The 15,547-nt window shown below is 38.8% G+C and overlaps 1 protein-coding gene across 1 annotated transcript; it reads left to right on the top strand.

Moving 5' to 3' along the window:
• The first annotated feature begins 5 nt into the window (after window positions 1-5).
• Window positions 6-7,972, top strand: LOC114106367 (zinc finger protein 892-like). Its single transcript, XM_071605442.1, has 2 exons — window positions 6-26; window positions 6,759-7,972. Exon 2 carries the CDS (start codon window positions 6,770-6,772, stop codon window positions 7,970-7,972), a length of 1,203 nt encoding a protein of 400 aa, XP_071461543.1. The 5' UTR covers window positions 6-26; window positions 6,759-6,769.
• The last annotated feature ends 7,575 nt before the right edge of the window (window positions 7,973-15,547 follow it).

Genomic DNA, 15,547 nt, shown 5'->3' with positions numbered 1-15,547 from the left:
TAATTATGGAAGCCTAGTATTTTGGGGTAAGGAAATATAATTTTGTGTTGCAAACTGCTTTTTAGGACACCAGTATCTCAGCCAATTTGAACTGCTATAACAAAATAGGATAAACTGTGTGGCTTATAAACAACAAAAGTTTACTTCTATGTTTCTGGAGGCTAGGAATTCCGGGATCAAGGTGCTAGCATGTCTGGTATTTGGACCCACTTTCTGGTTCATAGATGGTGCCTTTTCATTGTTCATATAGCAGAAGGGTCTTTCTGGGGCCTTTTTTTTTCCTGTTGAAGATGGAAACAATACATTTATTTTGTTTATTTATTTTTATGTGGTGCTGAGGATTGAACCCAGTGCCTCACAGGTGCAAGGCAAGCATTCTACCGCTGAGCCACAACCCCAGCCCCTAGGGCCTTTTTTTATAAGGCCTTTTAATTGTATTCCTGAGGGCTCTTCTCTCATTATATAATCATCTACCAAAGTCCCCACTTTGGAATACTATCAATGTGGGGGTTAAGATTTCAATACATGGGGCTGGAGTTGTGGCTCAGTGGTAGAGCGCTTGCCTAGCATGCATGAGGTGCTGGGTTCGATCCACAGCACCACATAAAAATAAATGAAGAAAGGTATTATGTCCAACTAAAATATTTAAAAAAAAAGATTTCAATACATGAATTTTGGGGGGATGCAAACATTCAGACCACAACTGAAAGCTTCCTCAATAATTAACAGAATATAAAATGCCATAGTTTTGCATAAGATTCAAAGACCCCCTCATCCTCTAGGGGATCTCTGACCATTCTGGGCTCCTCTCTCTCTCTCTCTCTCTCTCTCTTTAATATTTTTAGTTGTAGATGGATATAATACCTTTATTTATTTATTTTTATGTGGTGCTGAGGATCAAACTCAGAGCCTCATGTGTGTGAGGCAAGAGCTCTACCACTGTGCCACAACCCCAGCCCCAAAGTTTTCTCTTTTGAAAAGTAAAAGTTCTTTCTAGTGACACTGAAAAAGGACAGCTTTATTATATTGATATTAAGACTTATAGGGCTGGGGATATAGCTCAATTGGTAGAGTGCTTGCCTCTTATGCACAAAGCCCTGGGTTCAATTCCCAGCACCACACACATAACACACACACACACACACACACACACACACACAGAAAAGACTTGTAAAGCTACAATAATCATAATGGTATGATACTGATGAAAGCATATATATATATATAATGGAACAAAATAATCCAGAAATAGACATACATATATATAGTCAATTTCTGACAAAAGTTCAAAAGTAATTCAGTGGAGAAAGGAGAGTGTATTTTTTTATGCTTTTTATTTTTTGGTGCTGGGGATTGAACCCAGGGCCTTGTGCATGTGAAGCAAGCACTCTACCAACTGAGCTGTATCCCCAGCCTCTTTTTTATGCTTTTTTTAAAAAAATTTTTTTATTAGTACATTGTAGTTATGCATAATAGTGGGGTTCATTTTGACCCAGCCATACATGCATGGAATATAATTTGCTCCATTTCAACTCTAGAATGAAACTGATCACATTAAACTATATATACGTATGAGTATACCATAGTGAATTTCATATATATATATATATATATATATATATATATATATGGGCTGGGGTTGTGGTGCAGTGGTAGAGCGCTTGCCTAGCATGCGTAAGGCACTGGGTTCAATCCTCAGCACCATATAAATGTAAAATAAAGATATTGTGTTCACCTAAAACTTAAGAATATTTAAAAATATATATATATGTATACCATAATGAATTTCATATATATTTTTATATAAAGTTTCCATTTAAAAAACGGTAAATAAATAGGAAGATCAAGAATTGAATAGAGGAAGGAGAACCAGGGTTTGGGAAAGAAGGAGACTCTTCTTTCCAGTTGTTCAGCTGGATATCGATTTGTAAGAAAGAAAGAGAGAGAAGGAAGGATGGAAGGAAAGAAAGAAAATAAAAATAAAAAACAAACCTTCATGGGCTGGGGATGTGGCTCAAGCAGTAGCGTGATTGCCTGGCATCTGCAGGGTGCTGAGTTTGATCCTCAACACCACATAAAAATAAAATAAAGATATTGTGTCCACCTCAAACTAAAATAAATATTTAAAAAAACCCTTCAATCCATACCTCCTACCATATTTAATAAATATAAAAACTCTACAAGAAAACTTTTAAGAATGGTCTTTGTGACTTTTTGTAAGGCAAACTTCCGTTAGCTATAACTCTAAATGCTTGGTCCAGTAAAGCCACCTGAGCCTGGCATTTGCTTTGTTGGAAAATTTCTTTTTTTTTTAATAGAGGGATTAAAAAATATTTTTAGTTGTAGATGGACACAGTAACTTTATTTTGTTTATTTAGTTTTTTTATGTGGTGCTGGGGATTAAACCCAGGGCCTCACACATGCTAGGCTCTGAGCTACAACCCCAGTACCTCCCTGCTCCCATTTTTTTTAATTGGTCCTAGGGATTGACCCCCAGGTGTGCTTAACCACTGAGCTACATCCCTAGCCCTCTTTATTTTTTTATTTTGAGAGAAGATCTAAGTTGTTTAGGGCCTCACTAAGTTGCTGAGGCTGGCATTGAAATTGTGATCCTTTTGCCTCATCCTCCCAAATTGCTAGGATTACAGGTGTGCATCACCATGCCTGGCTTTATAGTTGAATTTAAGACTTGTCCTTTATCTTTGGTTTTCAGTGGTTTGAATGTGATCATCTGGGTAGGGGTGTGTGTTTCTGTGTGTGTGTGTGTTTTCATCCTACATGGAATTCTTTGAGCTTCCTTGCATCTTCAATTTGATGTCTTTCATTAGTTTAGTAAATTTCTCAGTTGCTAACTCATCAGATACTGTTTCTTCCAATTCTCCTTGTCTCATCTCTTTCTAGGATTTTAGGTACTTGTATGTTAGAGCATTTGGTATTGTCCCACAGTTTTTAGGTGCTCTGTTCTGATTTACTAGTTTGTTTTTCACTCTTTTTTCTTCTTTGTATTTAGTTTGGTGATTTCTGTTGACCTATTTGCAAGTTTATTCTTTTTCTTAACTATGTCAAGTACATAGTTAGAAAGACATTCTTCATCTCTGTTACCATGTTTCTTTATTTCTGGTATTTCCATTTTACTTTTTCTTATACTTTCCATCTCTCTGCTAAAATTCCCCAACTATTCATGCATGTTGTCCACCTCTTCTGTAAGAGTATTTTATGTAACAATCATAGCAGTTTTCAGTCTCTCACAGTTCTACTCTCTGGGTAATCATTCATTCTTATCTGTTGATTTCTTCAACTATGGTGCGCTCAATCTTGAGTAGTGTTGAGAAGTGGTGCATGGAGCATGGTCGAAAGCTGATCCATACTCATATGTATACATAATTTGGTGTGATCAGTTTCATTCCAGAGTTGAAATTGAGGCTGTTGCATTAGTGTAGGTGAGAGAGGATGGTGGCTGAATCGGGGTGACAATCATGGGGAGGGAGAGTTCATAATGGATCTGAGAGAGCTTTGGGAGGTATGATCCATAAAACTTGGTGATTTATATTTTGTGGTTGGTAGGATGTAGGGAAGAATCCAATGGGATTCTCAGGTCTCTGACTTTCAGCTACAACAACTTCATGGTTTTGTATTTGTATATTTAACCCTTTAGAATAGCAGAATAGCAGCTTAAGGGGCTGGGGGTGTAGCTCTATGGTAGAGTGCTTGCTTAGTGTGTGCAAGGTCCTATTTTGATCCCCATCGTCACTCACACACACATACACACACACACAGGATAGCAGCTTACACATAATGAATAGTGTTTTAGTCAGTTTTTTGATACTGTAATGAAAGGATCCAACTAGAACAACTATAGAGGAGGAAAAGTTTATTTGGGGGCTCAGAGTTTCAGAGGTCTCAATCCACAGGTAGCAGGCTCCATTCCTTGGGGCTCTAGTGAGGCACAACATTATGGTGAAAGAGCGTAGTGGAGGAAAGCAGCTCACATGATGATCAGAAAGCAGAGAAAAAGAGAGAGAGAGAGAGAGAGAGAGAGAGAGAGATACATTCCACTTGCCAGATAGAAATATATTCCCCAAAGCTATGCCTCCAATGCCCACCTCCTTCAGCCACACCCCACTTGCCTTCAGTATTCACTCAATTAATCCCATCATGCGATTAATTTATTAATTGGGTTAAGGCTTTCATGACTGTCATTTCTTCTTTGAAATTTCTTGCATTGTTTCACACATGCACTTTTAGGGGACACCTCACATCCAAACCATAACAAATACCATGAGAGTGTTTAATCTAAATTTAAGTTCATATTATATGTTGAATTTCATTTATTCTGATATTCTCAATTTCTGAAACTTATGACAACATTAAGAATATATTTGCCTCAAAATCAGGTATGTTTTCATAATGGGATAAAAGAATCTTAAGAATTGCCCTCCAGAGTTGCTTCATTACTTATATTATTTGTGTCCACTTCATACGACCTATTAATGCATGCTTTCTTTCTACCAGTACTGTGATAGGCCCTGGGTAATATCAGTGAACAAGAGAGGTGTTATTTCTTCCCTAACACAACTTGCCTTTTGGTGACAAAGTTTATATTCTTATATTAAAATCTTTTTGTTAACAAGAATGATGGCATTGTTATTTTCTTAGATGGGGAAATATATAGTGGAATATATTTATAAGTGTATAAAGTTGAGAGAGGAGATGAATCAAGGTATAAGTAATTTTAAGTTTGTGGTACAGGTAACATTAAACTTGAGATTTTCAAATGCATACATAATATAGATAGTTGAATATATGGATGTGGGAGAGAGAGAATTAATGTGGTAATTAATTCTGGAAAAATGGATTTGGAATCATTGGTCTATAGCAGGTTATTAAAACCATGGCGTGGATAGGTCTTTAAAGTAGAGAAAGTAGGAAGAGGGGCAAGAAGAAGGGAACTGAGACCGATTGCTAAGAATTATTAACATTTAAGAAGAAGAAACACCAGGAAAAGTTCCAGAGAAGTAGCAGAGATTAGGAAGGCTGGATGCAGTGACTGCAGGAGGCCGAGGTAAGAGAATCTCAAGTTCAATACCAGCCACAGCAATTTAGTGAGACCCTGTCTCAAAATCAAAAAGAAAAAGAGCTAGGGATGTGGCTCACGGATAAAGCTGCCTTGGGTTGTTTAATGTCCAGTACTGAAAAAAAAAAAAAAAAGTTTAGGAGAAAACCCTGGAGAGCATTTATGTTTTGTTAGTCAGAATTCCATTACTGTAACACATACCTGAGATAATAAATTTATAAAGAAAAAAGATTTATTTTGATTCACAGTTTTGGAGGTTACAGTCCATGGTCAGTTGGCCCCATAGCTTTTGGGCTTGTGGCTACATAGTGCCTCGTGACAGATAGCATGTGGCTGAGCAGAACTGTTCACCTCATGACTGGGATGCAAAAGTTGAGAGAGAAAGAGACTAGGGTCCCACAGCACCTTTGAAGGCACATACACAGTGACCTAAAACCTAACAGTAAGCCTACCTCTTTTAGAGTTTCCATCCCCGTAATAGTGCCAAGATGGAGAACCAAGCCTTTAACCCTTTGGCCTCTGAGGGATATTCTAGATCCAGACTGTAGCAGCATAGAATCAAGAATGTCAGGAGAGAGAGTCAGGAGAGGAGGGCTTGGCCCCAGTGTCAAGTGCTGCCTAGATACCACACTACACAGGACTGAAAAGGATCCTCTGGATTTATGCACCGTAGAAATGGTTAGTGACTTCAGTGAGAGAAGTTTCAACTGAGTGGTCGGGAGAGAAGCCAGAATGCAGCAAGCACAGCAAGCTTGTGATGAAAAGAAGGTGCAGAATCTGCTTGAGAAGTTTGACTGTGACAAAAGGAAGAAAAGGAAGGAAGGAAGGAAGGAAGGGAGGGAGGAGAAGGAGACTCAAAATGATATTTAAAACAGATAGAAAACAAACAAAAATTCCGTGTCTTTATAAAGGGACTTGAGAGGGCTGGGGTTGTGGCCCAGCGGTAGAGTGCTCATATAGCATGTGTGAGGCACTAGGTTCGATCCTCAACACCTCATAAAAATAAATAAACAAAATAGAGATATTGTGTCCAACTGCAACTAAAAAATAAATATTAAAAAAAAATAAAAGGACTTGAGAGCCACAGTGGCACATGTCTGTAGTCCTAGCTACTGAGGAGGCTGAGACTGGAGGATTAGTTGAGCCCAAGAGTTCAAGACCAGCCTGATAACAAAGCAAAATACCAACACACACACACACACACACACACACACACACACACCAGGTGGGGAGGGCTGAAGAGAGCTATATAAAAAGCCACATGTGCTGGTCTTCAGGTAGTATCATTTTGAGTGATTTATTTTTAAAAACCTTCAAGTCTCAACCTGTGTTGTAATCTTTCCATCCTTCCTCAGTTCTTTTATGTTAGCATCTATTCTCATTCCTCTGTTCATCCTCTTCCCTGGTTTCTATGTATAATTTTCTATTCTGTTAGATACAGCATCCTCATCGTCTGACCTTTTATTAGTATAATGCCTTTTATTAGTCATTCAAATATGTTTTTCCCCCATATTTTTATTGGTGCATTATAATTATACATGGTAGTGGGATTCCTTGCTACACATTTATACATGTACCTGATATACATATATGTTTTTAATAAGCATCGTTTTAATTTTGCCTTAGCAGTTTTTGTTTCCTCAACACAGAAATCACACACATTTTTTATTTTTATTTATTTCAGATTCTGAATCTATGCCTGAAACTAAAGAGCTTTTTTCAAAGCAGGAAGTTTATGAAGAGGAATCACCTGAAAGGGAACTGGTAATAGAAAGACTTGAAAAGGATGATTCCTGGGGCTCCACATTGTTAGAAGCCTGGGAATGTGAACACTCATTAGAAAGGCATCCAGGAAATCTGAAGAAAGATTTAAGGCCAGTCATAATCAAACGTAAGAGAAAAACTACAGAGCATTATCATGAAATTGGGGAGAGCTCCAACCCAATTAAACATCAGAAAGTTTACCGGGCGAAAAAGCGATGGGAATGCAATGTATGTGGGAAGTGCTTCAGCTACTGCTCAGCCTTTGTCTTACATCAGAGGATTCATACTGGAGAGAAGCCCTATGAGTGTAGTGAGTGTGGAAAGGCCTTTAGCCGGAGCTCATCACTTATTCAGCACCAGAGGACTCACACTGGAGAGAAGCCTTATGAGTGCAGTGAATGTGGGAAAGCCTTCAGTCACCGGTCTGCCCTTATTCAACATCACATCATTCACACTGGAGAAAAGCCCTATGAGTGCAATGAGTGTGGGAAGGCCTTCAACCAAAGCACATACCTCATTCAGCACCACAGAATACACACTGGCGAGAAACCCTACAAGTGTAAGGAATGTGGAAAAGCTTTCAATGACACCTCTTCCCTCATTAAACATCAAAGGGTTCATACTGGAGAAAAACCCTATGACTGTAAAGAGTGTGGGAAAGCCTTCAGTGACCGGTCAGGTCTTATTCAACATCAGAGAACTCATACAGGGGAAAAGCCATATGAATGTAGTGAATGTGGAAAAGCATTTAGTTATTGCTCAGCTCTCATTCAACACCAAGGAACACACACTGGGGAGAAACCTTACAAATGTATCGAGTGTGGGAAAGCTTTCAGTGACCGGTCAGCTCTTGTGAGACATCAGAGAATTCATACTGGAGAGAGACCTTACAAATGTCAAGAATGTGAGAAAGCCTTCAGCCAGAGCTCATCCCTTACAAAGCACCTGAGAACACACACTGGAGAGAAACCATATAAATGCAACAATTGTGAGAAAGCCTTCAGCCAGAGTTCATCTCTTATTCAACACCAGAAAATTCACACAGGAGAAAAGTCCTACAAATGTAAGAAATGTGAGAAAACCTTCAGTGTCCGTTCAGCCTTCCATCAACATAAAAAAATTCATGATGGATAGAATGTACTAAATTCACAAAACATTCATTTTCTCCTGATTGTATAGATTTGTTTAAAATATTCTAGGGCATATTAAAAAACATAATGAGGCTTCTCTGGAGGCTGAGGCAGGAGGATCACGAATTTGGGGTGAGCCTCAGAAATTTAGCAAGAGACCTTAAGTCAAAATTTTAAAAAGGGATAGAGTTGTAGATTAGTGGTAGAGTGCTGTTGGGTTCAATCCTCAGTACCACAAACGAACAAAATACCAAAAAAAAAAAATCAAAGAAAACAAACAAGGGCTGTGTTGCATAGTCACTAGCCCTCTTCCTTGAAATGTTGCTATGTATGGAAAAGACTAAGAAGCAGTAAATATGAATATCTATGATCTTTTTAAAGAACACTATTAGAGGAGCTGGGGATATAGCTCAGTTGGTAGAGTGCTTGCCTTGCATGTACAAGGTCCTGGGTTCAATCCCTGGCACCACACACACACACATACACACACAGACATTAGAAAATGGAACATCTGAGCATGAGATGAATGCCATTACCTAGAAAGAGGACAGTGATTAGGTGGCAACAAGGCCAAGGTGTTTTTGGTACAGTTGGAGGATTGTTGGTTTTGCTGAGGCAGGGGACACATGAAGTTGTGAAAAGCTGAAGATACTTCCCATTAAAATTGTGGGGCATGCCAGGCATCTGTTAACCTAGCCATTTGGGAGGCTGACACCTCAGGAAGGAAGACCATGAGTTCAAGGCCACCCTCAGCAACTTAGCAAGGCTGTGTGTCAAAATAAAAAAGGGTTGGGAAGTAGCTTAGGTGTAGAGTGCCCCAGTACCAAAAAAAAAAAAAAAAGTAAATGCTGGGGATGTGGCTCAGTGGTTGAGCACTCCTGAGTTCAATTCCTGGTACCCCCCACCTCCAAAAAAAGCAGATGGAAAAATCCTTACAAAAATTTGGAAAAGTGAAATTGCATGAGAAGTTTTAAAAGATACCTGATTTCCACCTCCAGAGATGCAAATGAAACCTGATATGGTAGTACAACCTGGGCACCAGGAATTTTTAAACTCCTCAGGTAATTCCAGTAAATAGCCAAAATTAAGAACCATTGATTTAGACTGTGCACAAGGATTAGCTGCAGCTGAACAGATAACACTCAACATAAGCTCTTAAGATTCTTTTGCCTCCTTGTTTCTGTTTTTGCTTATTACATAACATCTCTGACCTGGTTTTTTGATCCCGTTACTTGGATCTTTTTTGTTCTGACTTTACACGGACTGACCTACTTGAAACTAACTTTGTTTCTGCCCCGGACTGACTATCGCCAATATGCTCCTTCAAACCTGTTTATAGCCCTCAACCACATCTGTGTATCAAATTGGGCTTGCTACACATGATCTAGTGGTGGCAAATGTTAACCATGAAAAACAGCTTAGAGGGAGACCTACAAACTAGAAATCAGTAAAGAAGACAAAGTGACTGGAAGGGACTTTTGGAGTTAAAAATTTGATTCCAGCTACATAGTTTTTGTTGTAGCATTCCATGAAATTATAATAAAATTTAGTTGTGTACACAAATGAATATAGGATTTCAAGGAAGGCATGTGGTAGGAAGGGCAAATCAAGAAAACAATGGAGCTAGACATGATGGTGCATGCCTGTAATCCCTGTGGCTAGGGAGGATTGCAAGTTCAAAGCCAGCCTTAGCAACTTAGGGAGACCCTAAACAACTGAGTGAGAACTTCTCTCTAAATAAAATACAAAATAGGGCCTGGGATGTGGCTCAGTGGTTGAGTACCCCTGAGTTCAATCCCCAGTACGAAAAAAATGAGAAGAAAAAAATGAAAAAGGTCAACATCTATTTTTATAATCTTACAGGAATGAGCAAAATCTTACTTCAAATTGATTTACTCACGCAGCTGCTCTGCTAGACACGGGGGAGTGGAGTAATTTTTTTTTTTTTTTTTTGCGTGGCTCCTACACTCAGGGAACTTGCAGTTGGTTTCATTGTAAACCTACCATCATATTCCAACATCAGAGGGTGTGCTGGGTCCAGCGTTCTGTCTCCCATGGTTTCTCTGCAGTGCAGGAAATTCTTTTTAAGCAGAATGTTTTTCTTCAACAATACTCATTATGTTCTCATTATTCCTTAACAGGACTGGGGATATAGCTTAGTTGGTAGAGTGCTTGCCTCACATGCACAAGGCCCAGGGTTCAATTCCCCAGCACCACAAAAAAAAAAAAAAAAAAAAAAAAAATCAAGCCATAACAGTATAAGAGCAGACCCTGGAGTCCATAGACCTTAGTAAACCATGATGGTTCTATAACTTATATAGTTAGCATCATAATACTGTCAATTTAGGTAATAGATGGAAATGTGTGTTTTGAAGGAGAATGATGAAATCCAGTACAGTGTAGATAGTGACGTGAGTATTAAAGAATTATCTCAATTGAAAAAGTTCTAATTTGGTAGAAGCCTCAAGGTAGGTGTGGAGGGTAACCTTAGTATTCTTCCACTGAAGCCCTTGGGGTGATTTTTATCTATCCTAGATTATTTCATCATGTTTATTTTCCCTTAGATCCTCAAAGATTCAGCTTGCTTTCCTTTTTTAAAATTTGTTCTAATTAGTTATTCATGACAGTAGAATGCATTTTGATGCATCATATGTATATGGAGCATAATTTCTCATTCTTCTGGTTGTACATGATGCAGAATCACATAGGTCATGTAGTCATATGTTGCTTTTCTTTATACAGCCATCTTCTGGGAAGGTTTCCTTCCTCCATTGGAGTAGAATGATACCACCTTAGCTCCTCTACTCTCTTGGCTAACTGATTGTCAAAATAACTATGCAGGCCCCTTTTAAGTTTTATGGCTAAGTGGGAAAACAGTGTATGTTTTGTTTTATTTTGGGTACTGGAGACCGAACACAAGGGTGCTCAACCACTGAGCCACATCCCCAGCCTTTTTTACATTTTACTTAGAGACAGGGTCCCACTAAGTTGCTCAGCGCCTAGCTAAGTTGCTGAGGCAGTCTTTGAACTCATGATCTTCTGCTTTAGCCTTCTGAGTTGCTGGGATTATAGGCATGTGCCACTGTACCCGTCTTGTTAGTTTGTTTTAACAGTATCTTAGGTTCTTTAATGTACATGGTAATATGGCTCAAAACTGCAAAGAGCTTGGGGTTCCTATCATGAGGCCTGGACTAAACTGAGATCGACTCCAGAATGGACTGGTGGGATTCTCAGCTTCTGAGAGAAGTGCAAAAAGGGAAGCAAAATTGTTTAGCAGATGTTGTGCATTGCCTGGAAATGTCAGTTGCCTTTTTAAAAAAATTTTATTCTTTAGTACTTCAGACTAAACCCAGAGCCACTCCACCACTGAGCTACATCTTTAGCCTTTTTTATTTTGAAACAAGGTCTCACTGAATTGCTGAGGCTGGCCTCAGGCTTGCAATCCTCCTGTCCCAGCCTCCTGAGTTGCTGGAATTACAGGTGTACACCAGCACACCTGTCTGTCTCTCTTTTTTCTTTTCAGTGGTACTGGAGAACCCAGGGGTGCTCCATCACTGAACCACATTCCCAGCCCATTTTGATTTTCATTTTGAGATAGGGTTTCATTAAATTGCCCAGTTTGGCCTTTAACTCATGATCTTCTTCCTTCAGCCTTGTGAGCTGCTGGGAGTATGGGTGTTTGCCACTATGCCTGACTTGTCAGCTGCCTTTCTATACTCATTTAAAATGTCTTCATATGCCAAGAATATTCACATTCTCTAAAAGGGGAAGTTACGGCTCCAAGGGTTCTACAGTTCACATAAGATTGCATAGCTAGTAAATGACAAGATAAGATTGGCTCCCAGGCTTGACTCTTCTCATTCCCTTTGCAGGATGGATTATCTGGCTTCCCTGATTATGCCCAGAGCTACCTCCATGCCATGGAAGCCCCTAGCTGGCAAAGATATCGATAACTTCTGATCAGGACCATGAAAATTATTATATTATATTATATTATAGGTGACAGAATTTAAGTATCAATTGGTCAAGGCTAAGAAAACAACCTGAGCAAATATAAACACCAGAAATAGAAATTGAAAAACCAAGCGTAGTTTATCTAGAGGCAAAGCAAATGGAATGTCAGTGTCTATGTCAATGGAATGTGGACCTCATAGTCTTTTAGAAGAAATCTCTGCTTGGAATATAAGGGCAACAACAGAAGATAAATGCCAGATTGAGGCAGATTTGGCCTTTGATAGCATACTAGGAAATTAGAAGAATACAAACAGAAATGTTAATACAATATACAGGGGATCTGGTAGCGTTGGTCCATAGTATCAGGGAGCTCCTAGGTATCCCTAGGCACTTTGCGTTAAGAGATGAGGGCGCGAGGGTTACAATGTCAGCCACTGAGAGGCTGGTCTGAAACACAGGGTAATAATGACAGCCAGAATATATCAACAGCTTACTGTGTACCCAATACCATTGTACCACTTCACGTATGTAAACTCATTTATTCTCACAAAAATATACAAGTTTTCTGGGTGCAGTGCCATACACCTGTAATCCCAGTAGCTTGGGAGGCCGAGGCATGAGGATCTTGAGTTCAAGTCCAGTCTCAGCAACTTAGCAAGACCCTAAGCAATTCAGTGAGACCCTGGCTATAAATAAAATGTCAAAACAGCTGGGAATGTGGTTCAGTGGTGAAAGTACCCCTGGGTTCAATCCCTGGTACCAAAAAAATTTACAAATTAGATACCTTTATCACCTTTATTTTACAGATGAAGAAATTGAGGCTGACATGCAAAACTTGTTTTGTATGGACATATACAAAAGTTGATTGTTCATAGAATGGCTAAGACTTATAAAAATAGTATAGAAATGAAGAAAGAGACAACTCATGTAGATTTCTTATATTTTCTTTCCAGCTGTTTGTTCCACAGAACATCGGGATCATTGTACTGTTGTAGTGATGATGATTTTCTGTGTGTGGCAGGGAGGATATATAGTGTTAGCTGAGCACATCTATCCAGATTAAGGTAGTATAGCTCTAGAGAGATTTGTAACTTTGATCTATCACTGTGTCTGCTTTTGGAACCTTTGTAATTACCAGGAGAGTAAATATTTATCCTTTGACCAACTGAAGGGATCATTGTTACTAGTGAGCCATGATTTCGCCTTCAAACCTAAAAATATGACTAGTCAAAGAACCAAACAAAAAACAAAACAAAACATGGGGATGGGGTTGTGGCTCAGTTGTAGAGCATTTGCCTAGCATGTGTGAAGCACTGGGTTCAATTCTCAGCACCATATAAACAAATAAAAGTAAAAAACAAACATTTAAAAAAAAATTAACACTAAGAAAGAGGAACTTTTTCAAGGTCACGGAATCAAGAATAGGGTGAAATATTTGGATTTGAGCAACGATGGGAACTAAATGTAACCATATAACCCAAATGTGTGGATAGCCTCCAGAGGGCTTTAGGGGAGGGACATATGTCAGGGATTTGCCTTTATTTCTTCCTGGGAAAGGAACCACTTTTGGCTACTAGGAGAGGGGTTCAGTAGGAGGTATGACAGTAGGTCACATAAATTGTAGAACCCAATAAGAGATTTTGGAGGAGATATATATATCTCCTATCTACTATCCATTTATAGAATACCTTAGCAACAAAGAACAAAACAGCCTCCACTTGATCTCCTCGTCTAGCCAAATAGTTCTAGAGGTATTGCTATTCTTCTGGCTTATGCCTTTATCTGCTCGACCAAGAAGACTCTTAGATTTCTGGACAATTCTAACAGAAAATTCTCCCTAATACTGTATGTACAGTTTTCTCTATAATGTCCACTTACTGTTCTTGGCTCTGCCCTCTGATGCCAAACGACAAATCATCCTTCCACGTGAAAAAAATCTTTTTTTATTTTGATAGTGGGTGACTAGGGATTGAACCAGAGGCACTTTAGCGCTGAGCTACGTACCCAGCCCTTTTTTATTCTGAGATAGGGTCTTGCTAAGTTACTGAAAGCCTTGCTGAGTTGCTGAGGTTGGCCTCAAAATTGCAATCCTTCTGCCTCAGGCTCCCAAGTTGCTGGGTTTTTAGGCATGCACACTGTGCCGGCATCCCTCTTCTTCCCCTGGTACTGGGATTGAAGGCAGAGGTGCTCTACCGCTGAGCAACTTCCCAGCTCTTTTTAAATTTCGAGACAAGGTCTCACTAAATTGCCCAGGCTGGTTTGGAATTTGCAGTCCTCCTGCCTTATTCTCCAGAGTCTCTGTAGTTTCACGTGTGTGCCACCATGTCCAGCCCACATGAGAAATCATTAAACATTTAAGGACTGATATGCTGATTCCCCTAAATGTCTCCTCAGAGGAAATGTCTCCAGTTCCATAACCATCATTTGTGTAGTCCTTTGTAAAAGCCAATTAGCAAGGTATAATTCATAAAAATTAGATTAATAGATTAATGATATCAGTTGCTATTTTGATCAGATGCTTTAATTCTTCTCTTGGTTATTATTATTTAACTCAGTACTGAGGAATTTTTCAATGTTCCTTTAAATTGATTGAAATATTCCAGATGTAGTGTTATAAATTTAAAAATTAATATGATTATTAAATATTATAAGTATAATAAATGTGGTATATTAAAACATTAATACCTTAACTAATAAAAATTATTTAATCTGTATTAGAAATCTAGTTCTTTACCATTTGTGTTTGTGGGATTGATTTAAACTAAGTCATGTTATTGGTTTTGGTGGATAACTGAATACTTTTTGTCTCGCCTGTGTCTGTCAAATTCTAGACTGACTTTAATTATATATCAATTTATAATCACCTACTTCTTTCAAGATGCCTCTATGAATACAGAAAAGTTCTACTTGTAGCTCTGATCAGCTACATGATAGCATAGGCTAGTTAATCATTAATAACTATATTGATTAAAAAAGGTTTTTTAATTGTAGATGGACACAATGCCTTTATTTAATTTATTTTTATATGGTGCCTCACACATGCTAGGCAAGTGCTCCACCACTGAGCTATAACCTCAGCTCACTACATTGATATTTTGCTTCTAATACCAATTATTATTTCTTTAGGGACATCTCTGTCCTGTCTGATCATAAATGGTTACTTCTGCTGATTGGGCAAAGATTAAGAATCTTATGTTTATAAATCTTAGCCCAGGTGCTCTAGAAGTATGTTCTGGTTGTCAGAGATCAGCTGATATATGCTGCCTTCTGGATGGGAGGCAGAAAATCCACAGGAGATATTGGCTTGGGTGTGTGGCTCAGTACAGCACTTGCCTGGCGTGTGTGAAGCCATGGGTTCAGGCCACAGCAGCAAAACAAAACTTTAGGTTAGCATTGTTCATGCTCAGGAAAGGAGATGAAGTCTCTGATTTTATGTTTCCTGTTCTAGGTTTTATCAGGATTAGACTAGGCCAGAATTTGTGCATGTCTAGAGTATCTGCATGCAATTTTTAATGCCCATGGTGTTCCAGGGATTATGTCCTATTCTTCCTCTAAGCATAGGAACTTTCCCCATATTGTAGAGGTTGAATTTACTGAGACTCATTCATCATCTCTCAGTAAGGAG

The sequence above is a fragment of the Marmota flaviventris genome, chromosome 19 (genome assembly GCF_047511675.1).
Source record: "Marmota flaviventris isolate mMarFla1 chromosome 19, mMarFla1.hap1, whole genome shotgun sequence".
Taxonomy (NCBI): domain Eukaryota; kingdom Metazoa; phylum Chordata; class Mammalia; order Rodentia; family Sciuridae; genus Marmota; species Marmota flaviventris.
Note: the sequence above shows the minus strand (reverse complement) of the source record. Positions and strands in the feature narration are given on the sequence as shown.

What these genes read in the sequence shown, in the direction of transcription:
- LOC114106367 (XM_071605442.1), top strand. Translation starts at nt 6,770, where the DNA reads ATGCCTGAAACTAAAGAGCTTTTTTCAAAGCAGGAAGTTTATGAAGAG.